Genomic DNA, 23,776 nt, shown 5'->3' with positions numbered 1-23,776 from the left:
CCTGCGAAATAAGTGTTGGGCTGTGTTTTTAAAAAAGTTAAACAATATTAATTTTCCGTCCATAAAAAAATAGACAGTTCGATTTTCTGTAAAATTAAAGAACTTACAGCGCCATTTTAATGTAAAATTAATTCTTAAGGATTTTATCTTTGTTTTACGTTTCTTTAGTTCTTTTTCCATTTTTTTTCTTTGTTTTTTTTCTTTCCCATAATTTTTACTCTTTAGTTTTTGAAAATATAGTATATATTATTAAAATTCATAGCTGTAAGTTGGATATTGTTTTCAAAATTTAAGCTAAGCTTATTTTCTTAAATTATAACTTAAACATTAAATTAATATCATAAATAATTTTCTTCTTAATGAAAGAACGGAAAAAAAAGATTATTTAAAAAGAAGTTTACATAATCATTATCAACATAGGAATAGCAGTAAAAGTATATTACCAAAAAAAAGAAAAAAGAAAAAAAAAAAAAAAAAGAGGGGAATAGCAGGAAAAATAATAGTATAAATTGGGGAAGGCTGGGCTGCCTCAGGCTAAGTGGGGGGCAAAAGGAAAACAATAGCATTCCTCTGGGTTGTGTTCGCATTCACAATAACTTGTTCAGGGCAAATAAGTAAGGGACTCGAATCGTTCACCTCACCGGAGTGAACCACCAGGAACAGGAGGCCAAATGTCCAGCAGCGGTGGCCAAGCACCGTACAAACCATACCGGCACCTGAAGACCCTTCAAGCCCACGAACGCGCGGTTTCGTGCGTGAAGTTCTCCAACGACGGTACCCTCCTCGCGTCCGCTTCCCTGGACAAGACCGTCATCATCTGGTCCTCTCCCACCTTCGCCCTCGTCCAGCGCCTCTCCGGTCACTCCGAGGGCGTGTCCGACCTCGCCTGGTCCTCCGACTCTCACTACATCTGCTCCGCCTCTGATGACCGTACCCTCCGCATCTGGGACGCACGCTCCACCACCGGTGAGTGTGTGAAGACCCTCCGCGGCCACTCCAACTTCGTGTTTTGCGTCAATTTCAATCCCCAGTCCAATCTCATAGTCTCCGGTTCCTTTGACGAAACGGTTCGTGTCTGGGAGGTCAAGACCGGCAAGTGCCTTCACATCATCAGGGCCCACGCCCTCCCCGTGACTTCCGTACACTTCAACCGCGATGGGTCCCTCATCGTTTCCGCAAGCCACGATGGTTCTTGCAAGATATGGGAGGCGGCCTCCGGGAAGTGCTTGAAGACTCTCATTGACGATAAGGTCCCTGCTGTGTCCTTCGCAAAGTTCTCCCCTAACGGCAAATTCATACTCGTAGCCACTCACAATGACACCCTTGTAAGCTTTTTTTATAATAATAATAATAATAATAATAATATTATTATTATTATTATTTTTCAGTGATTTTATTGATTAATGATTCAGCCTTTATGAATGTTCATATCTGTGTTTGTTGGTTTTGGGAGGAAAAAAGTTACAACTTTGAGGTTTAAGGGTAGCTATAGTGGCGTGTTTGCTAAATTTCAATTGCTTAATTAGATATAATAATATTATTATTATTATTATTTTTCTGTGATTTTATTGATTAATGATTCAGCCTTTATGAATGTTCATATCTGTGTTTGTTGGTTTTGGGAGGAAAAAAGTTACAACTTTGAGGTTTAAGGGTAGCTATGGTGGCGTGTTTGCTAAATTTCAATTGCTTAATTAGATATAAAGCGAGAGGATAATGGTTAAGCATTTGTGCTTGTTTAGATGTTTGATATATCATATATGGCACTGCGTTCTATATGATCAAATAGTTTTGATTTGTAGTAGATAGAGGTTGGATACTAGGGAACCATGTGATCAAGAATTCATTTTGAAGTTTTCACTTGACCACTTGCTAATTTCTATATTAGCAAATACTGTGGTAGGATAAAGTAATAATAGCATTCAATCAATCCTGATATTCTGATAGTTGATTGTTTAACCTTGTTTTGAGCCAAGGGTTTCTTCTTCTTCTCTTGCTTATTATTTTCAGCTACCAAGTTGGATAGGTGTAGTCGGAAAAATGAATTTGGTGTTTGTGATAGTTGTGATCAGGTTTAACTAGGTGGGCTTTAGTTTGTTTCTTGTAACCATCCTATATTCTGGATGCAGAAGCTGTGGAACTACTCCACTGGGAAGTTCTTGAAAATCTACACGGGTCATGTGAACAGAGTATACTGCATAACATCCACATTTTCTGTGACGAATGGCAAATACATTGTAAGTGGATCTGAGGATCGCTGTGTTTACCTATGGGATCTCCAGCAGAAAACTATGGTTCAGAAACTTGAAGGCCACTCTGACACTGTTATCTCCGTTGCCTGCCATCCAGTCGAGAATAAAATTGCTTCTGCTGGCCTTGATGGTGATAGAACTGTGAGGATTTGGGTTCAAGATGCATAAATCTTTTGAAAAAAAGAATGAAAGAAAGAAAGAAATTGTATGTAAAATTGCTTGCCCTTTAGTGTGAACATAGTAACCAGATGTTTTGGTTTTCTATAAATTTTGTCTTGTTTTGTATTATCGTGTAAATTATAAAGGTTTTAGGTTGCTCTACTTCTTCATAGACTTCAGACTTCAATGTTTGGTCATTTTTGCTTCTTACACATTCGATGAGCATGTATCCAAAAGAGAGAATCTACAGCTCTCAATTGAGAAGAAAGAATAAATGAAAACGACAATAAGAATTGGGATGCAAAAAGAAAAAAAGTATGCTCGCTAAATTCTGTTTTCCATTTTTTCCTTCTCATGCCAGCAAACAAAGTTCACACTGCCTTGCAAAACATTATGCAAATGAAGGTCATAAAGTATCAAATATTGATTGTTTTATGAACTGCCAAAAAGCAAGAAAAAAACATAGTAATAATTCTACGAATCTTCACTTTCCTGTTTCTTTTTGGGTACAATGAAGCCTAAACTACCAAATATGAAGAAGATCTATAACTTGATTACACAAGGTACACTTAGAAGCCCCAATCTTTTATCCCAATCCTCAACAATTCCAACCTATAGTTTTTAACCGCCGAATCCATATTTAGACTTCATATTTTTTTTATAACTGAACACCTAAAGTTTAGATACAGCATTAATAGATTTATATAAAAGAAAAAAAACTTTACCAAAAAAACAAAAGGATAAAAAATTATTGAACAGCCCTTGATTTTGTATATTTGTATAATTCACCAATCCGACATACATGTGGCCAACATGGTATTTTATGACAAATTGACAATGAGTGTCTATTTTTCTTAAAAAATAAATAAATTATTTCGAAACTTTAAGCTGGAACGACGCTGTTTTGCTCGCGTCTTGGCCAAACCAACTGCGGTCTTCAAAACAAACTGAGGAGACAGATATTTTGGTACCACTACCAGAGAGATAAAATGGGCACTCTAACTCTCTTCCCTCTCTCACTCTCTTTTCCTCTTCGACCACCTTTTCTTTCCCCTTTAAAATTCCATGTCTCCAATTCCATTTTCTCGCCGCGCATATCTTCAGCTGCTCTGAAATCAAGGAGATCTAGTAGCAGAATTGTTGTGGGAGGCAATTCAAGCGACTCGGAGAAGTCGCAGTTCTTGGATGAAAATGGAGTAGTTGATGATATGGACGGCTATCTCAACTATCTTTCTCTTGAATATGACTCTGTTTGGGACACTAAACCATCCTGGTGAGTTTTTCTTTGCATAAGTAATTAATGGTCTTTAATCTTTAATCTTTTTTTTTTTTACCCCCCCAAAATATTCGGCTTCTTCCTTCCTTTCCCGTGTTTGTTAGCTTTTAAGGATGCAAATTTTACTACATTCGACAACATTTTTAGAGTTTTTGACAGCAGATTGGAATCGCAAATTATTTCGCTACCTAATAGAAAGAAGAATTCTGCCGCTTTGATTGATTTTCATATTTGATTTAACTTATTTTTTGATGTTTTGTTGATAGGTGCCAACCATGGACAATTACATTGACTGGAGTATTAGCAATTGCCTTTAGCTGGCTCATATTGCAATCAGTTGTTGTCACGGCACTCGTATCGTTACTAATATGCGCATGGTGGTACATATTTCTGTATTCTTATCCAAAGGTATGAGCTGCCTGTTCTTTTATTTTCCTTGTTTTATTTTATTTTATTTTAGTTTGCCTTTTTACTTATTCGTTGTTATAGATTTCTAGTTACATGCATAATTGTTGTTTGACTTCTTTTTCTGTACATATAAAAGAAAGCTTTAAACGGATATTTTATTTACTGTATCTTTAAAAGAAGGCTTTTAACGGGATATTTATTTATTTCCTTTGTTAGGCATACACAGAAATGATTGCTGAGCGAAGGAAGAAAGTGACAAACGGAGTTGAAGACACATTTGGTTTGAAGAAGATCCAATAATTTTGATCAACATGAAAAATGCTAGCTTTCCCTCCCCTTTATAAGAGGATATGTCAAGTCCGTAGAGGGAAAGAAGGTTTTGGTTTCACATGAATGAATTTCAAGGAAAACTAACCAATCATGCACCAGAAAAGGATTGTAGTAGGCTAGTGGTGTAGACTTTTTTTTACCCAAGCGAATTTTATTTTTACCAACAAAATGATGTAAAACTATTTTCTTATGCATAACGCTTGTTTATGTGTGCAAAAATATATCGATGCTTGTATAGAACAAGAAAGCTTCATTCATTTTCCACATAAGGGTTAAGCATTCTATTTTGTGAAGTTACACAGGAGATCAAGTATATAACGTCTTGAGCCAAACCTTGAGAATTTGACAAACATTGTGAATGTTCAACAAACAATGATACTATCTGACGAACAGATGATCTTATACAAGCCTAGCTCTATTCTGGAGCGGGCAATATCCTAAGTCTTTCCTCTGAGGCTTGATCACCTCCAAAAATCCTTTCTTCTGCTAGCAGAGATTGTAAGTCACTGCCGTTCGCCAAGCTGTTGAATTCCACTGCTTTAGATGGCAATGTTGGGTAGCGTCTTTGGCAAAAGGTCATCAATCTCTTGACTGACTGTAAGTATTTTCGAGTTGTCTCATCATTCATAATGTGGGCAACGCTGTTGGTGTAGATCTTCTCACGAGCTGAACGTTCATGAATACCAACCATAGTAACACCAATAGGCCAAGGTGCATTTCCAATAGCCATCTTAATATACTGGTCCATTGCTGCTAGGTAGTCTCGCTTCAAGCAGCATTCAACAACCACCATCAATGCTTGACGAATATCATCTGGAAGAATCTACAAAAAATATAGATTTTTTGGTAAATCTACAAAAAGTAAATAGCAGTTCAGTGGTGAATGCTTTACATTATCATATCATAACTATACCATATATGCAAAGCTGTCAATTATTGAAATCCAAAAGTACAAAAATGTGAAAGACACCTCTCTTTACCCAATAGTTTGTATGTTTGAGAGAGGAGTTATCTTCAACAGTACACTAATTATGTGTAAGAGAGCCCCTATCGCGTTTTGTCCTAGCATATCAGAGTGGGAATGCAATGGCAAGGAAGGGAAAAAAAAAAAAAAAAAAAAAAAAAAAAAGATGCTATGCGTGATAGTCTGAATACAGAAACCAGATTAAGTTTGATCCTAAGATTCCAGAGTTTTCATTTACCAAGGACCTCAAATTCCACAATCATAGGGACTTAAGGGTGCTAAGTGCTATGGCTTTCTTTTTTAAGATCATGTAGGAATACCACCTTAAGCAAAGATTATGAGCAAGGGCAGTTCACAGTAAGAAGCAAAAAAGAAAATCTAGTATTTTTTACTGCTATTAGCAACAATGATATCTCACAAACTTAACACATTTGCAATAAAAGCTATTACACCTGTCAAAACGATCAAATAAAGTAAAAAATAATATGTAAACCTAACAAGCAACTCACATAGCATCTAGTAGAGAAGAGGAGTACCCTACGATGGTTGCTATACAATTCCCTCCTAAATTATGATCTAAATTTCGTGCCTTGGCAATTAAGTACTAATGATATAATAAAACATACAGCTATTATTATTAGGGTTCTGAGACCAACATAATTTGAAAAAGATATTCAGTACTCAGCTGCCAATGCCCATCAGTAAAACAATTTACATAATATAATGTATTTCCCCAATTCACACCCCTTCTCAATCTGAGGCACTCATAATATTCACATCCTCCCAAAACTTGTATCAATCTAAGACCACCAAAATATAACATTCGCATCTAATTCTAAGGCACTCAGAGCATCCTCCCAAAACTTGTATCTTTCATCCATATCGATTACCCTTCATGTAGCTTGCTTACTTGTAATTAGAGGCGATAAATGTGTTCGACACAGTTAACTTTTGTAAAGTTTTAATACCTAATTATGCTTTTATTTTATCATGGTATTCGCAATCGAACTAAGGAGGTTAAAACATTAGAAAACAGCACATTTTTATTTTTATTTTTTTACCTTCTTCCTACAGAACTTGAAGAGCGGATTCAAGTACCGCGCACACTGCTTGAAGGTGGCGACCATGGATTTTCCTTTAGCTGTACGCTTCTCAGCCTCCGGCATCTCATCCAACTCTTGGTTCCACTCATTCAAAAGCCTCTTGAAAAACACCAGAATCTTATCCTCGTCGCACAGCTCGTCAAAATTCGCCTTCATTCGCTTCAAATCCTTATCGGCATCGACCCCACTGGAGCCACCATCGGCGCTCAGCTCCTCCTCACCACCACCTCCATCACCATCCTCCACCACACCATCAACATCCGTCTTCTGCCGCTTCCTCTCGCTCAAAATCCCCGTCTTCTGCCGCTTCCTCAGCTCCGCTATATCCCGCAGAAAATCGTTGGTCTGTCCCTCCGTCATGTCGCTATCGACCTCGAACATCCCAGTCTTCAGTACGTATTTCAACCGATCAAGCCTGGACTCGTCGTCTTCACCGAAGAGAGTGATCGGCTGCTTGAGGAACCGAAGGCGTCGTATAACTTCTTGCTTCGGGAGAACCAGGTTGTCGATGTTTTGCTCATCGGTTAGGGATTTGGATGCAGTGGCAGAGGAAGATGTCGCCGTATTAGATGTGGTGGTGATCGCCGAGGGATTTGACTTGGCAGTCGCCGCGCCAGCGCTGCTGGTGGATGAGGCAGCATGGCGCTGCGATTTGGCCTCTAGTTCGCGCTTTTCTTGCTCGCGAAGCTTCTGGATTCGCTTCTGCTCAATTTCGGAGCGCTTGAAGACTCGCCTGCCGCCAGTTTCTTCGGCAAGGCTTTGGCGCTTCTTCAGGAGCTCTTGCTTCAGGAGATCCATCTGGGGTTTTCGCTGGATGTCTAGGGTTTGGAACTGATAATTCGATTGGGGAAGAAGAAGAAGAAGAAGACGACGATTATTATGATGTTCCACAAATAAATTTGGATAAAATGTTAAATTTTGCCGGGTATAGTACCAGGCACGGGTTAACGGGTTGAATTAGGAGCCACCCGCAATCCATTCCATTGGGCCTTTTTTTTTTTTTTTTGCCCGCCACACTTTTCTATTAATTTTAATTTTTTCCATAATAAATAAATAAATAAATTTTTTTTTTTGAGCAGAAATAAATAAATAATTTTTATTATTATGCTTTTTCAATTTCCGGTATCAGAAAAAGAGATAATGGATCCAATGATTTTTCCTTTTTGCGTTATCTGATTATTGAGTTTACTTATTAACACATTCGTAAAAAATCTACTTATATAATACTCGAACCAGGCCCAAAATATATATATATATATATATATGTATATATAATACTCGAACCGGGTGAAACCGACTCACAGGCAACGCGCGGGTATCGGGTCGGGAAATGGGTATATTGTTTCTTTTCCCCTTTTAGCGGTGTCCTCAGGAGGAGAAGAGAGAAGAGGCAAGGAGCGAGATTGTAGGAGAGATGACGACGATTCGTAGATTTTGCTGCAACGATCTTCTTCGTTTCGCCTCTGTCAATCTTGACCATCTCACTGAAACTGTAAGTTTTAATTTTTTTCTTTCTTTATTTTTATTAGTAATTGAAAAAGCATCGAATTTTGGTTTCGGATTTTGACTTGATGGAATAATTTGTTAATTACAGTTCAACATGTCCTTCTATATGACTTATTTGGCAAGATGGCCCGACTATTTTCATGTCGCCGAAGGCCCTGGACACCGAATTATGGGTTATAGTAAGCTCTCCTCTCTCTCATTACTAATTAAGAAGTTTCGTATTTTGTATTGGCTGTTAGAAACTACATCACTCTCATTGGTAGCAGGAATATAGTAATGGGTTTTATATCCTGTTCTTCTGTTGCTCAAAAAACTATTTAGATTGATTGGAAGGATAACAATGGAGAGGGTGAAAAATAAATTGGTTTGCAAATATCTATTGGGTGCTTTCTTGGGGATCATAGTTTCTGTTACATAATTTATAGCAAATTTTTGTACAAAGGTTGCTAGGCCTTGCTCGCTAGTTCTTAACTTGTAAAATGATAATAAATTATAAACAAATTTCGGGGGAAGAAAATCTGGAAGAAAGGGTTTATCTTGTTTCCAATAGCAAGAATCAACACTTCTTGTGTTTTTCTTGGGTGATTAGGATTTCTATTTATTTGTATATAAAATTTTGTGTGATAGAGCTTTCAAAAGAACAGTCAAAGGCTTTGCTTTGTGGTGCTTATACGATTATTATTAAATTGCCTATGTGTGTTTTTCAGCTTCAGTATGAGTTCTACTTGTTTTTCTGCTTTGTTTTAGTAGTACTTGTGTAACAATAAAAGGCTTCATGTTATCTTTGACTGCAGTTATGGGAAAAGTTGAAGGGCAAGGTGAGTCTTGGCATGGTCATGTAACTGCAGTCACTGTTGCTCCTGAATATCGCAGGCAACAATTAGCCAAGAAACTTATGAACCTGCTCGAAGACATCAGTGACAAGATGTAAGAGGAATATATACATATATACTGATTAAATATGGAACTTCATCTGTTCAATGTAGTAGCTTTGTGTGTGGATAACAGAAGCTTGATTAACCTTATATTGCTCTGTCTTCCTGTGCATTATTTTATTATTTTTTTCTCATGTTCTTTCTATAGTCAGTGAAGTATGGAAATTGTATTTTTCTGGTGCATGCACACGTACATTTCTTGAGTGGTAAGATTTATTTAAGTTTCTTCTGTCTCCAAGCCCCTTTACTTGGCAGTATGAACGTTTTCTTTTAAGGTAATTACTGAAATATTCTGGCATTGCCTAATATTATCTATAAATTAAGATAGGCCTTCTGGATGGAGCAAGTTTCCCAGTAACATCCATCAAATTAAGATCATATGGATCTGTTTTCATTCTTCGAAATGTAGATTGTCAATTTCGTGGTCCTGCACAAATACATGTTCAAATTGACATCATTCAGCTTAGACTGTTAATTTGGCCTTACTATTATTGTTTGAAAAAATAAAAAAAAAATAAAAAAATTTCTTATGTTGAGCTGTGTTTTAAGTTAATCATGCATGACTGATCACCAAAAAATAAAAAATAAAAAAAGGAAAGGAAAAAAGAAGAAGTAAATGACGCATGAAAAGCTTGTCGTGCTTCTACTGGTTGAATCGGTTACTGATGTTGAAAGCAATTGAAAGTTTTTCAAGATGTTTTATTCTTTAGATATTTATATTATCTTTACAAGCTCTGTTCTTATTGAGTTTGCTTTGACAGTGACAAGGCTTACTTTGTGGATCTTTTTGTAAGAGCATCAAACACACCAGCCATAAAAATGTATGAAAAGGTGATACTTCTTTATATTACTTTTGAATGAGGAATTGCATTATGTTAGTCCTTTAAAAATTAATATTTTCTATAAGGTGTTTGATATATTTTTGTTAATGATTTGAGTATCAAAACATCTGCACCGACATCTTGATATATGTATATACTTCCGTCATTATTGATCTTCCTGTTAAAACACTTATGTTTTCTACCATCAGTTTTATTTTATATGATGCTTTGTCCTGTATTTGCTGTAACTGCACATAGCATTTGGCTTGGTTATTGTATTAATTCCTATTTATTAAATTATGGGAATAATCATGACTAAGTTTCTGCCAGATGCATCTGCAGAGAGAAAATTTACATTTTGTCCCCCTCCTTGCAAAGAAAAAAATTGTATCATTCTAAAAAGCTGAACAAATGCAACATTTATTATCAGTCTATCAGAGGGGGGAAAAAAGAAGAAGAATATTAGCCAGGCAATTCATTGCATCCATTTAAGCTGTTCACATACATTAGTTTGACATGAAGAGCACTTGCGGATCAGCCTTCCATGCTCTAGATAGATTGAAGTTAGAAAAGTAGTAGTTCTGTGGCAAGGTTATCTGTTCAGAACAATTGCAGAGTAAAGCAAAGAACAAGTTTCAGCCTTTTAAGCATCTTGAAGGGCAGCAGGATATCCTCTTTTCTTTTCCTTAATAAGGGGCTAGTAATAAATTTCTTACCCTTTGACAAACTTGACTTCTACTAATATGGATAGGAAAAGAAGTGCCACTATCTGCAACTGCAATGAGATATCTCAAATGATATTTTATATAGTTGGTGTAGTGCTTTGTTAGATCTTTTGAACTCTTAAGCTGTTGATATTTGCTGTAACTGCACATAACATTTTAATTACATGATGTCCCGGCTTGGTTATTGTATTAATTCCTGTTTATTAAAATACCGGAATGATCATGACTAAGTTTCTGCCAGACTTATCTGCAGAGAGAAAATTTACATTTTGTTCCCCCTCCTTGCCAAGAAAAAAATTGTATCATTCTAAAAAGCTGAATAAATGCAACATTTAGTATCAGTCTATCAGAGGGAAAAAGAAGAAGAAGAATATTAGCCAGGCAATTCATTGTATCCATTTAAGCTGTTCACATACATTACTTTGACGGAATAGCACTTGCAAATCAGCCTTCCATGCTCTAGATAGATTGAAGTTAGAAAAGTAGTAGCTACGTGGCAAGTTTATCTGTTCAGAACAATTGCAGAGTATAGCAAAGAACAAGTTTTAGACTTTTAGGCATCTTCAAGAGCAGTAGGATATCCTCTCTTCTTTTCCTTACCTAATAAGGGGCTAGTAATAAATTTCTTACCATCTGACAAACTTGACTTCTACTAATATGGATAAGAAAAGAAGTGCCACCATCTGCAACTGCGATGAGATATCTCAAATGATATTTTATATAGTTGGTGTAGTGCTTTGTTAGATCTTTTGAACTCTTAAGCTGTTGATGTTATACCTAATCTTGATTTTTTCCTTTAAAACTATGCTTACACAATATCATTCCCTCCCCTCCCCCCCCCCCCCCCCCCCCCCCCCCCCCCCAAAAAAAACTGTGTTTTCATTAATGATTTGAGTATCTAAACATCTGCACTGACATCTAGATGTAATATATATTTATATATATATATATATGTATGTATGTTATTTCAGTCATTAGGATTTTTCCTGTTGAAGCAATTACATTTTCTACCATCAGTTCTATTTTATATGATGCTTTGTCCTGTATTTATTGCAACTGCAGATGACATTTTAATTATATGATGTCCCCGCTTGGTCATTGTATTGATTTCTGTTTATTAAAATGTGGAAATAGTCATGATCTTTTATAGTTTAAAAGTCTATATTAAATACACCCTTCAGGCTTCTAAATTCCACAAAATTCATTTAAAGTATCTCCCAGAATTGTATGCAGTAACAAAATTTATGTTTTGTTCCCCCCTTCTCCCAAGAAAATTTTTTTATCATTCTAAAAGCTGAATAACTGCAACGTTTAGTATAAGAAAAGAACAGAAAAATAAAAAGAAATTAGCCAGCCAATTCATCTTATCCACTTAACTGTTCAAATACATTATCTTGGCATAAAGAGTACTACGGAGCAGCCTTTCATGCATCTAGACAGATTGAAGTTAGAAAACTAGTAGTTATGTGGCAAGTTTATCTGTTCAAAAGAGTTGGAGAGTAAAGCAACAAACAAGCTTAAGCCTTTTAGGAATCTTGAAGGGGTTGGCCGGATATCCTATTTTCCTTTTCCTTAGCTAATAAATGGCTATTATTAATTTCTTACCCCTTGACAAACTTGACTCCTAACGATATGGATAGGAAAAGAAGTGTATCTGCATCGACGATGAGGGTATACCTGAATGATATTCTATATGTTTGGTGTAGTACTTTGTCAGATCTTTTGAACTCTTAAGCGGTTCATATCATATTATGTTGATTCTTTACTTCTTCTGTTTATATAGCATATTAGCTAAAACTATGCTTACACGATATCATTTGTCCCCCTCTCAGCTTGAGTATGTGATATATAGACGGGTGCTGAGATATTATTCGGGAGAAGAAGATGGGTTAGGTAAATTCCCAAATCAAAATTCTATTTTTATGGCTTTCTATGGTATTCTTATTGCCTCTTCACACATTTATCAAATTTGGGCTGTTTCAGATATGAGGAAGGCATTATCTCGTGATGTTGAAAAGAAATCCATCATCCCCCTTAAACGGCCAGTTACCCCCGATGAATTAGAGTATGATTAGCTATGCCTTGTATGGAATGTCTACCCAAGTTTGATGATGATGAAGCTTTACCATATGCACTTTGGAGTTAGGGAAGTTTAGGCATCAAGAACTGCTTTTAGAATGTCGTGTCAAAAGCGACTTGTTAGTATGCATATCTTATCAAAATATGGTTTGAGATGTGCACTTATAAAAAAGGAACAACTGGGATGTGCTTAGGTTATTTTTTTGCATCCATGCAATCTAATTTCTTTTGTTAACTGTTGTTATTGTTGCAAACAACTTCTGCATGCTACTACTATTCAATGGACCTTCCGTGTGGCAGACCTCTTAAATTTTTTGTTCATGAAAGTAGTAATGGGTGCTCTGACCTGATGTGTCAAGTGCATTGACTCCAGTGCTCATTCATCCTTTTTCCGCAAAACACGTTTCCTGAATCCCAGAGATAAGGAAGGGCAGTGGCAGTCAGATAAATAGTGGCACACCTCGGAGTATGGGGTCGTTGGCAGGCACCGAAACATTGCTAAGGGTAAGATCCTCATAGATTTTGCACTGGTGGGATGTGGAGAACAACCGGAAGGCCCAAACTTTTGCCAATGTTTGGATCTGGGCCTGTTGTTGAAATGGTCAGGGTTAGTCCTCCTCTCACATTTTCTCCCGAACTTTTTTAAATTATGATTATTTTTTGGATGAAAAGCTATGGGAATCAATGCTTTTGTTTACGATCATATTGATACGGAAGACTGGAATGGTGTAAGTCCATCTCCATCATAGAGAAACATGGGACTGTTCTGCACTACACGCTGCTATTGATGATCCAGTGGTCCCTAAACCATGAGTGACCGCATACGTAGTGATGCTTTAGTTCATCAAAATCCGAACCTACTCTCAAGTCTAATCAAATCCCATTGGTCATTCCTATGCTGTTCTATTATTTTTCCCTATTATGGTAGGGCCCACCATTTTGGTTCTTGAGGGGAGAAGTAGGTCTACAACAACTGCATGTCCGCCGCTTTCAAGACATAGAATCAAGAAGATGATGGGTAGCTCTCACGTGGCCTAGTCCATATTCCAAAAATGAACCCAACAGCAAGCCCACAAAAGAAGTGATGGGGATTGTAGCTTTGCTTTTGCCAAAACGGGTTGCCCTATAATAAAACCAAATATTTTTTTATTTTTTATTTTTTTTATATGTGTCTTCTACTACTGCTACTACAAAACCTAACAATCTCTCTGCCTTTTTTTTTTTTTTTTTTTTTTTTCCTTTTTATTATCCCATTGAAGATTGAGTCCCCTTTGTCTTCTTCCCCCTTCTGCCACGGCCACGAAAAAGAGAATTAGATCGAATCTCCACCTCTAATCCCATATTTATCATGAAAGAAAAAGAAAGAAAAGAATGGTGGGAAAAACCATGCAGAAGAGGAAAAGAGAGAAAGGAGAGGACGTCAGGTCAAGATTTGGTAGAGATGCACTGAATTTTTGGATTGGGATTCTTTTAGAGGGGGCCTAGATTTTGATGCGCTACAAACAGTATGCCTGCCACATGGAGTCGCATCGCATGCCTGACGGATTACAATTCTACAGCTCTCTCTTTCACTTTTTTTTTTTTTTTGGGTGCCAATTAAACAACAAAGTAATCGAATTAATATAAATAAATTGTTGAGATGAGACTTGAGTATCTCATCCCATTTTCTGTGTTTTTCTTGTGCTGTCATTTTTTTGATGTAGTTAGGGAAAGCCAAGTAGCCATGGCGCATCAACGTCTGTCAGAAAAAAGCTAGATTCAATAGACCATTCCTCTGTTATTTCGTTCATTATCAGTTATTAGTTACCACATTCTTTGGAAGTTGTCACAATTAATGGCTTCATACATCAGGAAAAATCTACAAATGCTTCTGGAAGAGTGCGTACTTTTATCCTCACGATGAAATGGACCCCATGTATAAAGTACTGCTTTCTTAGACACTGAGTTAGCTTACCATATGGCGATGTACATTTTTATGACACTAAACTCTATATGTTGCTTTTCATCATCTCACGGCTAGCTTATTCGTTTCACAATAAATAATAATTAAATAAAACAAAATGGAAACATATACAAGTTTGACTGCCGTGCAAATAATAAATTACAAGTAGTGTTGTTTTTTCATGCTTTCAAGTGGATGTGCGGTTTGACTTTTGTCCATGATTAGGTTTTGGATGAGAATGTGTGTGTGTGAAGGAAATCCAGCTAGTTTATGATATTTCCAATAAAAGATGTGATTTGTAAGTAACAGCCAGAATAATGCGGACATCTAGATTAGAAGAGATAAAATCTTCCATGACTGTCATTTCAATGGTAATATCACACATCATGAATGATATTATATTACGTATATACATATATATTAAAAAGTGGTGCACTGGTTAAAGCATGATATGTGGTATTTCTTTTCTTCTTTCTTTTCTTCGAGCTGAGAAAGAGAAAGCATGATGTGTGGGTGATAACTGACAGCAACATATTCATAGGATAAAAAGAGCACTTTTTTCCATGATAGAAATTATTACTAGTAATTAGAAATGGGCCACCAAATCTCAAGGTGTGGGATTTGGCGAATTCCCCACCTTGATATAGAAAACACAAGCACCTACTATCTCACGTTTGGGTATGTCACTCTGTCTGCCATTGCCATTTTGCGTTTACATTTTAGGACGAAAACCATTACACCAACAAAGTCAAAAACAGGTCCACATCCTTTAAAAAAAACAAGTTGATGATTTGATTTACTATATATACATTCCCACTACCGTAAATTATTTCTGTAAAAACCCACTCTCATCCTCGCTCAAGGTACTGCATATAAACCTTCAATAAAAGATTTTGCTTCTTCGGTGTTCTTGCTGACTATTGGAACTCTGTCCTTTACAAGTAAATTTTGCTGATTCTTTTTTTTTTTTTCCTTAAATTAAAAATAAATGAAATAAATAAAAAGCAAAAAAAAAATAAAAAAGTTGTAAAATCTTCAGAAATAATGTTATTGCAGGTGTACAAATGATGGACTAGTAATTGGGTGGTACAACAATTTCATGATCAGTCAACTGTCACCCTTTTATGTTTTGTGGTTGTTTCATGGGGCATTTGATTGTTTTTATTATATTTTGTACTTGTAATGTACTAATGCTATATTACATTAATTTAACTTATGAGATTTCTAAAATCACTTAGGAGGGCTGAAATCGAATTAACATTTTCTTTTTCTTTTTTCATTATTTAAATGCAAAAGAATGTGTCTAGTGAATGGTGACACATAGAGAGAAATTAGTCCACTCTATCAAAGAGTACTTTGCCAATGTGGTAGTTGATGGTCCCAGAATCACAGTAAGCACCATAATAAAATGTTTTGGCCACTGTCAGAAATGTTTGCTTCACTTTTGAATCGATTCCATCTGAGGAGTCTCCCAGCACCATCTCTACAAGCTCTTGCATGTCTGATTCTATCTCGGGTGTGGTGGTGCACTCTGTCTTGTAATCGTAGCTTCCATTTTCAAACTCCTAACATAATAAAAAAATAAAATTTAAAAATTAAAAAAAAAAAAAAAAAAAAGCGGGACAGCTCTATAAATCATTAGCAATTAAGAAGATTTTCAAACAATCAAAATCAGGATTAGTGGAAAATGGTAATCAAATTATTTGTAAATTAATAATTAACCTGGCGGTGCTTTTGGGTTTGGTAAATACGAAGTGCTCCGCAAACTCTATTGGTGATGTTAAAGAGTTGCTCGTATTGAGGATTACTTGACACCTGTCCCTCCGTAATTGTACGGCCCGCGCTGAGATTTAATGTTTGCACCAGTAGCTCTGCTTCTCCTTGGTGGCTATCCCCTGCCTCTTCCCACTTTAGAAGCCACTTCTCCCACTATTTTTGTTTGTTTGTTTGTTTCGGTCAAAAAAAAGAAGGCAATAGGCTTAGCACCCTTACTAGTGTTTGTATATAGAGTCACAAACATATAGAATAATGTAGTTACTTTGTTTGGGTACGTTATTGGAAAAGGGTTGTAAAGTATGAAGGTTTTGTCTGCCTTTTTCTTTTTAAATCATATTTCGACCAAATTCAAATAATTTAAAAGATTTGGTTTCTGTCTAGTCCATGATTCAGCCAATTTCAAATAATTTATCAGGTAAAAATTGTATATATATATAGAGAGAGAGAGAGAGAGAGAAGATGGTTATTTACTCACAGCTTGACGTAGTTGGCCACTAATATCTTGACCGTGTTCGATGAGTGTATCCAATGAAAGGTGGTTCAGGGTTCCGAGCAACGCCTTTACAAGTCCATGTCCTTTTTGATTTGTATTCCACCTCCTGCATTGTATATGCTCGGTTATTTTCCCATGTCTTTGTAGTTCAGCAGTTTTTATTATTATTATTATTTTGGATTGCTAGTTCTACTGTAAAGGTCACAAAATGATAAAAAGGGGTTCATATCGTGGTAGGTTAAGTTTACTCTGATAGCCAGGTCTGTATTTTTGGTACAATTTGGAGCCGAACAAAAAGGCCAAAAAGTTAGACATCCAACATCAAAAAAACGAAAAAAACAAAAACGCGAAAAAATTGGACAGCCTTAGTTATATATTCGCAAATAGAGGCTTAAGCGCCCCACAGTTATTGTTGTTGTTAATGTACTTGTCCACAAATGTGTATATATATATGTATATATATATATATTTATATTTATATTTTTTGTTCGGCAACCAATGAACCAAAGAAATAGAAAGAAAGAGACAATTACTAGAGTTATGAAAAGATGACAACATGTAAAACAATATTCGGCAAAAGCAGAGGAATAAATTTTTGGAACAGTATTGGGAAGCACTTGGAATTCTTTAATTTTTCCTTTTGTAATAATAATAAAAATAAATAATAATTAAGGGGACAATTTCACGGATTATACACTAGCGCTATTTATAGTAATAGTAAATAAAAAAGAATTAAGAAATAGAATAGATAGTTAATTAATTATGTACCTTGAAATGACATAGTCACGCATGTTGTTGCTGGTTCTGAATTCATTTACAAAGGCAGTCCTAGTGGTTTGTTGAATGTGGAAATGAGAAGCGATAGTGTGAATTAAGGCAGAGGTTTTGGCCCATGCGAGTCTCTCGGTGACCCTCTCTGCTTCAAAAATATTGGCCACTGTGAGAAAGTATGCCATAAGGAGGCTTCTTCTGCTTAATCCATAGTCTCCAAGTTTACACTCTGAGTACCACCTTCATTCGTAAAATTCATGCCCTTCTATATTAATTATCATTGAACAATATTAATTAAGAAGTAACTAGGGGGTTAACCCTATTTATAAAATATACCTTTGCATTTTGTCCCACTCCTCGGAATGCACCGCTTGACAATTGTTGTAGTCTAACTTAGCAAGCTCCAGATATTCATTATTGCTCACATTCGGCATCCTGTATATATGCCATCATCATTATATTTTATTTTAAACATATAATAATAATAATAATAATAATAAATAATATATATATATATATAATTAGATTTTCTTTTCTGGGGAATTATATATATGGTCCCACGTGGAGAAAAGTAAGAGGGGTAAAGAAGAACCTGTACAGAGTCTTCCCAATCCAAACGTCATGCTCAGCACCGTACTGTTGGATGTAGAATCTGGTCTCCACTCGAGGCAAGCTCGCATACCATGGAACCTCCAGCGCGTACCCCACCTGTTCGATAAAATTAAAAAAGAAAATTATATATATATATATATGTCTACACACACATATATTCCCCCTTTTGTCTTAGAATCTTTTTTTAAATCTCTAATTCTCGTCAAATTAAGTTTTAATAATGATTGCGATATGTGCTTCTTTACTACTTTCCACTTCACGCTTATTGTCTCTGCTGCAATGTAAACATTTTTTTTATTCCCAAATTAATATTTTAAATGCCATAAAAAATTAATATTTTATATGTCTGTAATTCCTTATAAATCTGTTTTTTTCTGGTGTAGGGGTATGAAAAAGGCAGAAATGTCCGCTTCTCTCCGACTTGGCAAATTTTGTCGTCTACTACTTTTATATTTACAAAATGTTTTCTAGCTCTGGTAAAAAGTTCAAAAAGTTAAAATGTCATCTTAAATATTATTTTTCTTTGTTCTATTCTAAAATTCCATACAATTTTTTTTTTTTTAAAAGGGAAATATTCTTTAGGACTTCAAGACAAGATATAAAATGATTTACTACTCCCACATATGATTTGACTTTTGTGGGAGTATCTTTACAACTTCGAGATACTCCAAAATAAAGATATAAATTCAACTTACTAGTGGGTATGTGCCTTATTAAAATAATAATAATAATAAAAATCAATGTCTGGTTAGAGAATTTGTGGGAAACCGTAAGACCAATCCCCGATACATTAGAGTCCAATTTTTTGAGGCAGATATATTAATAAGCTACATACTTTTGTTGAGCAAAAGCAAATTTTAGAAAGTGAAATATCATATACATGTACACTAAATTTGTGCGTCAAAGTAATATATATATATATATAATTATTGGGATATATCACCCATTAATAAGATATTTATATATATTTGAGATGCCATGCGTTTTAAGAAACATGTTGATAATAATGTGGATATGCATTCTAATATAGCAAAATTAACTGTATAATTCAGTTTTGTTTTCGTTTTAAGGAGTTTTTTTTTTTTTTTAAATAGAATTATGGATAATATTTTACAGCGAAACTCACAAGAATGGTTTGGCCTTTTTTTCAAATATGCTAATTAAATTGATGATCGATCGCTAGGTATTAAGCAATTATATATAAGCCTGTGTGTGTCATGTTGTATATATATATATATATATATATTAATTACCTCTCCCGGCAAGTCCTTCATTATAATCCATTTATCCAGCAACTCATTAGAGGCTTGTTTTTGTCTAAGGAATTTGGAAGAGAAGTACTTGGCATCCTCAAGGATCTTCTCTCCTGGAAAAAGCAACTGAGAAGCTCTGAACAGATTAAACATACCGGTCACCGCCTGTGATGACTGTCCGGCAAAGCAGAAAAACTCATCGCCTTTCTTAAAATTCTCAAACACATCTGCCAACATTAACAATTATTATTATATATATATATATATATATTTTATTTTTTATCCCATAAAATTAATATATATATATATATATAATACTTCAATAATATTAATTAATTACCAGCTGAAACTTTACGGCCGTGCAATCTTAGTAGCTTAAACGCCATGGCCGTGTCGTCAATATCCCGAACTTCCGAATTTCTTGCCCAGCAAATTCCCTTATCTGTCCAATATCTGAAAATTCATGTGCATGATATTCATTAAACAAGATAGTTATATTTTGTTTCATTTTATTATTATTATTATTATTATTTTATGTATACACTACTGTGGTCGGTAAAAATATTATTATACCTGGAAACATAATCGATACATTCCTTAATCTCTGGCTCAAAGAATCTAGATATTCCTAAGCGTTGTAACCGGTCCACAACCCAAATGTGCTCGAACAAGTCAACGGGGTACACATTTGGGACTAAAACGTAACACCAAAAAAAAAAAAAAGAAGAAGAAAAAAAGAGTATTTAGAAAAGTAATTGTTCTAACAAAGTAAAAAAGGTGGTGAGGGAAAAAAGGAGAGGCATTTTAATTAATTAATTAGATTAGAATACCTCCCCCATTGAACTTCTGAACCGCATTGTTTAAATATTTGAAGCAGTTAAGATCTTTGGTCTCCATGAGTGCAAAAGCAGTGGAAGATGGAGAGAACAGGAAAGACCCATCTCGGGACTGTAATTTTAGAAGCTTTTCCCAGTCAAGACCTGCCATTCCTTCCAAACTATGGAGTAGTGTCGTGGGCACTCTGTGCATTATGTCCCTCGGTATCCTATCCACAATTATTACATACACTATACATTATACTTTTTTTTTTTTGTGAATATTATACTTTATACATTATACATTACATATACCCACGTAAAAAGTTAAGTGAGTTCTATTTCAGACAAGATTTTAAATAATTACCTTTTGTTCTTATTTAAAAAAAAAAAAAATGAAAAATTAATGTTGTGGACATCATTTTTTGAGAGTGAGACTATATATACCTTGTCAGCTTTAGATCTCTCTTGGCATAAATCTCTTGCAATATAGGAGAATCATCGGGTATTTGAAGGTCTATTTTCCGAGCGATTTCTAGTAAAGAAGGGAAAGCAACTTCGAAACCGATTGGCATGTGTTCGGTGTTCTCGTTTCTGAGTCTGCTTATATTTTCTTTAAGAAATTCCATTCCTATTTTATATATTTGATCACAAATATGAGGGAGAGGCACATGCAGTATATAGTACTTGAATAGAAAAGAAAAATAAAATAAAATAAGAAAAAGTTGTATATATATATATATATGTTTATGTACCTTTGTGGCATTTGTCAGGATGGACATTCCATGATTTTAAAGCAACAACACAAGCTAAGGTGTTGATAATACGATCGTGAGCGGAAAAGATTTCACAGTCACCCCAAGAACCATCTGGTAGCTGATTATTGGCAATCCATTGGAGGCTGGATGGGAATTGAGGAGTACCACTTCCATGGATATCTTCTACTAGAGCAACCCACGCCGTGTCATATGCTGATACGCTGATCTCTCCGTCATCCATACTTGCCAACTTGGATTTTATGGATTCCACGCGTTCCTTAATCTCATTCCATCTACCAATCTTTTATTTTATTTTTAATTTATTTATTTTTGGATATTTATATCAATAAAAAATATATTGAAGTTAATAATCTTAACATTAATGTCACATACCAATTATCAAAAAAAGATTTAAAAAGAAAATGAAAACGAAAATGAAAAAAGTTATTAATATCTTAAAAAACCCACCTTTCTAGCTTCCCCTTCTATGTCATCCTCCACAATCTCGGGCCACTTTATTACTGGCAGACCATTTTGAAGCACACTTGCATATTCTGTACATAGGAAATAATGCCTTTTTCATGGCACATTTATTTTTTTAAAAAAGTGTCTATATATATATTTTGCGTGTCGTTTTTTAAGCTCTTTCCCAACCATAGTGATTTTACTTTTTTTCTAAGTATAGAATAAAAATAAAGGCTTACCTTGAGTGCGTGGCTTGGATATAGCGTTGCATTTGGTATGAAACTCTAAGTTACCTCGTTTATCTTTAGTCCCAAATGACCAAACACCTATATGGAAAAGATAGTGGGTTTTCCTCAGCTGGCAATGATTAATATCAGTTAAAGATCTTAATCGTAAATAAATATCTAAACGGCAATTTTGCAGATATACAATTAATGTAGGATATGAGGCCGCACATTCGTTCCTCATATATAAATGATACTATTTACGTTGTACGTACATACATACGTACAATTAATCAACAACATTTCCACTGAATATATACAAGTACCCAATTCGAGTGAATATTCCTTTCAAAATATTAAAAACATCTTATTCCATACCATTCTTGATCAGGATAAGAATAAAAAAACTTATAGAATAGATATATGTGCTCAGAGCAAATTAAAAGTATATTATTAATATACACATATAATATATATATATATATATATATAAGGTCTTAGTGCTGCTACTATGTCTACTATTGCTTCTCCGTACCAAAAATTGACAGGTACCGAATTTGAAAGAAAGAGAGAAAGTCATCCATGAACAGTACAGTACCGGTATTCTCTACTTGGTTGCAGCAGTTGGCCAACACTAAATAAAAGACAAGGAATCAAACTCAACCAGTTAATTAGTTTTCATTTTCATGGATCTTAATTAAATTTTTCTCAAACATGGAAGATACATATCATGCATTCCCAGAAAGACAAACACATTAAAAAAATTAAACAAAAAATAATAAAAATGAACAAACATTGACAAAAGTTGCGATGAAGGCGGATCATGATCAAGACGTAAAGACACACACCAAATACATACCAAGGAAAAAAAGGCAGAAATTAAAAAATCCTGATGGGGCAGAAGGAAAGAAAAAGTAAAGAATTGGAGGTTATGGGAGATGTGAAAGATGGGGGGTGAAAATAAAAACTTACCGGGATGAAGGTATGGTTGATTAGTAGAGAGAGAAGAAGAAGAAGATGAAGAAGATGAAGAAGAGGAAGGAATTGAATTAGGAGAGAGAAGAGAGAAGATGTGGGGGGTAGAACGAGAAGACATGGTGGTATACTGCTTTTTTTTTCTAAAAATCAATTTTGATTTTTTTATTTTTGCTGCTCAGAGCTGGAAGTGAGAAAGTACTCCAAAAAAGCAATTACAATTGACATATATATATATATATATATATTTAAAAGTCCAGAGAGGGAAGCAACTAAGCTAAAGCAACCGGACAGAAACAACTTCCCAAGAGATTCCCGCTTATGGGTGCATGGGATCGTCCCAAAACTATAGAATTGAGGGCAGTCCTGTCCTTTTCCTTTTTTTTTTTTATAATTTTTTTTTCATATTATTAGAAATTAATTTAAACAACATTATAACCGGAAAAGCTAAATATAAATATAAATATAAATAGATATATAGATACCTATCTTCCTTCAACTGCAATTCTACATATTTGCTTAATTTACCAAAACAGATTCTATTTACTTGCCTTTTCTTCCTTTTTCTTGTTGTATACGTGCCTTTTTTAGACTAGCTAGATTTGTCAATACAGTCATGCACATTAAAGGATGACCAAAAATTTACAAGGATTTATTAATTATGTCTAACCCTTGTTGGGGTAAAACTTTTTTATGTCACAAATACGTTGTATCCTATTTCAATTAATTACTAACATATGGAATGGATTCACTTTTACATTTAAAATTTTAATATTAAATTATCCACATGTCAAACATTAAATGAAAAAGAATATACACTTATATATGAGGTATGTTACCAGATAAAACAAATCTTGCTTTTCCTTCTCCTTGTGTTGGAATTGAAAGAGGGGGATTAGGTCTAATTGATATACCTTTTTTTAACCCCAAAAAAAAAAAAATGGAAGCGGTAAATTCATATTATAGTACTAAAATCAGAAATGATAATTAATAATTATTTCTATCTCTTTTATATTAACGGTTTAAGGAAAAAAAAGAAAAGAAAAAAGTAAAGGTGTCACAATTGGACTGGGCCGATTGATTAGTGGGCCTTAATTTCCTAGCGCTCGTGCCAAGCAGGGAGGATAACCAAAC

General features: G+C 34.9%; 5 protein-coding genes across 7 annotated transcripts; 3 read left to right on the top strand and 2 right to left on the bottom strand.

Annotated features, from left to right (window-relative positions):
• The first annotated feature begins 508 nt into the window (after positions 1–508).
• LOC107426407 (COMPASS-like H3K4 histone methylase component WDR5B) lies at positions 509–2,573 on the top strand. Its single transcript, XM_016036588.4, has 2 exons — positions 509–1,325; positions 2,130–2,573. The coding sequence occupies exons 1-2, from the start codon at positions 672–674 to the stop codon at positions 2,418–2,420; spliced, it is 945 nt and encodes a 314-aa protein (XP_015892074.1). The 5' UTR covers positions 509–671; the 3' UTR covers positions 2,421–2,573.
• A 771-nt stretch (positions 2,574–3,344) lies between these two features.
• Positions 3,345–4,722, top strand: LOC107426436 (uncharacterized). Its single transcript, XM_016036626.4, has 3 exons — positions 3,345–3,684; positions 3,954–4,095; positions 4,312–4,722. The coding sequence occupies exons 1-3, from the start codon at positions 3,401–3,403 to the stop codon at positions 4,393–4,395; spliced, it is 510 nt and encodes a 169-aa protein (XP_015892112.3). The 5' UTR covers positions 3,345–3,400; the 3' UTR covers positions 4,396–4,722.
• LOC107426435 (uncharacterized) lies at positions 4,656–7,394 on the bottom strand. Its single transcript, XM_016036625.4, has 2 exons — positions 6,451–7,394; positions 4,656–5,248 (listed from the first exon to the last, which is right to left on the bottom strand). Exons 1-2 carry the CDS (start codon positions 7,288–7,290, stop codon positions 4,841–4,843), a joined length of 1,248 nt encoding a protein of 415 aa, XP_015892111.1. The 5' UTR covers positions 7,291–7,394; the 3' UTR covers positions 4,656–4,840.
• Positions 7,395–7,777: 383 nt separating this feature from the next.
• Positions 7,778–12,793, top strand: LOC107426443 (N-terminal acetyltransferase B complex catalytic subunit NAA20). Of its 2 annotated transcripts, XM_016036634.4 has the most exons (6): positions 7,787–7,984; positions 8,087–8,177; positions 8,793–8,925; positions 9,695–9,764; positions 12,312–12,372; positions 12,463–12,793. In XM_016036634.4, exons 1-6 carry the CDS (start codon positions 7,907–7,909, stop codon positions 12,552–12,554), a joined length of 525 nt encoding a protein of 174 aa, XP_015892120.1. In that variant the 5' UTR covers positions 7,787–7,906; the 3' UTR covers positions 12,555–12,793. The 2 variants fall into 2 exon arrangements, with proteins under 2 accessions (XP_060676496.1, XP_015892120.1); XM_060820513.1 differs by lacking the exons at positions 12,312–12,372; positions 12,463–12,793 and adding an exon at positions 10,085–10,168 and having other exon boundaries at positions 7,778–7,984.
• A 2,951-nt stretch (positions 12,794–15,744) lies between these two features.
• On the bottom strand, positions 15,745–22,841 carry LOC107426403 (ent-copalyl diphosphate synthase 1). 2 transcript variants are annotated; one of them, XM_048481304.2, is made up of 16 exons: positions 22,640–22,841; positions 22,203–22,301; positions 21,683–21,769; positions 21,447–21,532; positions 20,976–21,279; positions 20,668–20,851; positions 20,236–20,450; positions 19,979–20,099; positions 19,746–19,858; positions 19,406–19,632; positions 18,133–18,248; positions 17,877–17,975; positions 17,538–17,780; positions 16,752–16,875; positions 16,223–16,429; positions 15,745–16,065 (listed from the first exon to the last, which is right to left on the bottom strand). In XM_048481304.2, exons 1-16 carry the CDS (start codon positions 22,761–22,763, stop codon positions 15,832–15,834), a joined length of 2,583 nt encoding a protein of 860 aa, XP_048337261.2. In that variant the 5' UTR covers positions 22,764–22,841; the 3' UTR covers positions 15,745–15,831. The 2 variants fall into 2 exon arrangements, with proteins under 2 accessions (XP_048337261.2, XP_048337262.2); XM_048481305.2 differs by lacking the exon at positions 22,203–22,301.
• Positions 22,842–23,776: the final 935 nt, after the last annotated feature.

The sequence above is a fragment of the Ziziphus jujuba genome, chromosome 9 (assembly GCF_031755915.1).
Source record: "Ziziphus jujuba cultivar Dongzao chromosome 9, ASM3175591v1".
In the NCBI taxonomy this organism is placed as follows: Eukaryota; Viridiplantae; Streptophyta; class Magnoliopsida; order Rosales; family Rhamnaceae; genus Ziziphus; species Ziziphus jujuba.
Note: the sequence above shows the minus strand (reverse complement) of the source record. Positions and strands in the feature narration are given on the sequence as shown.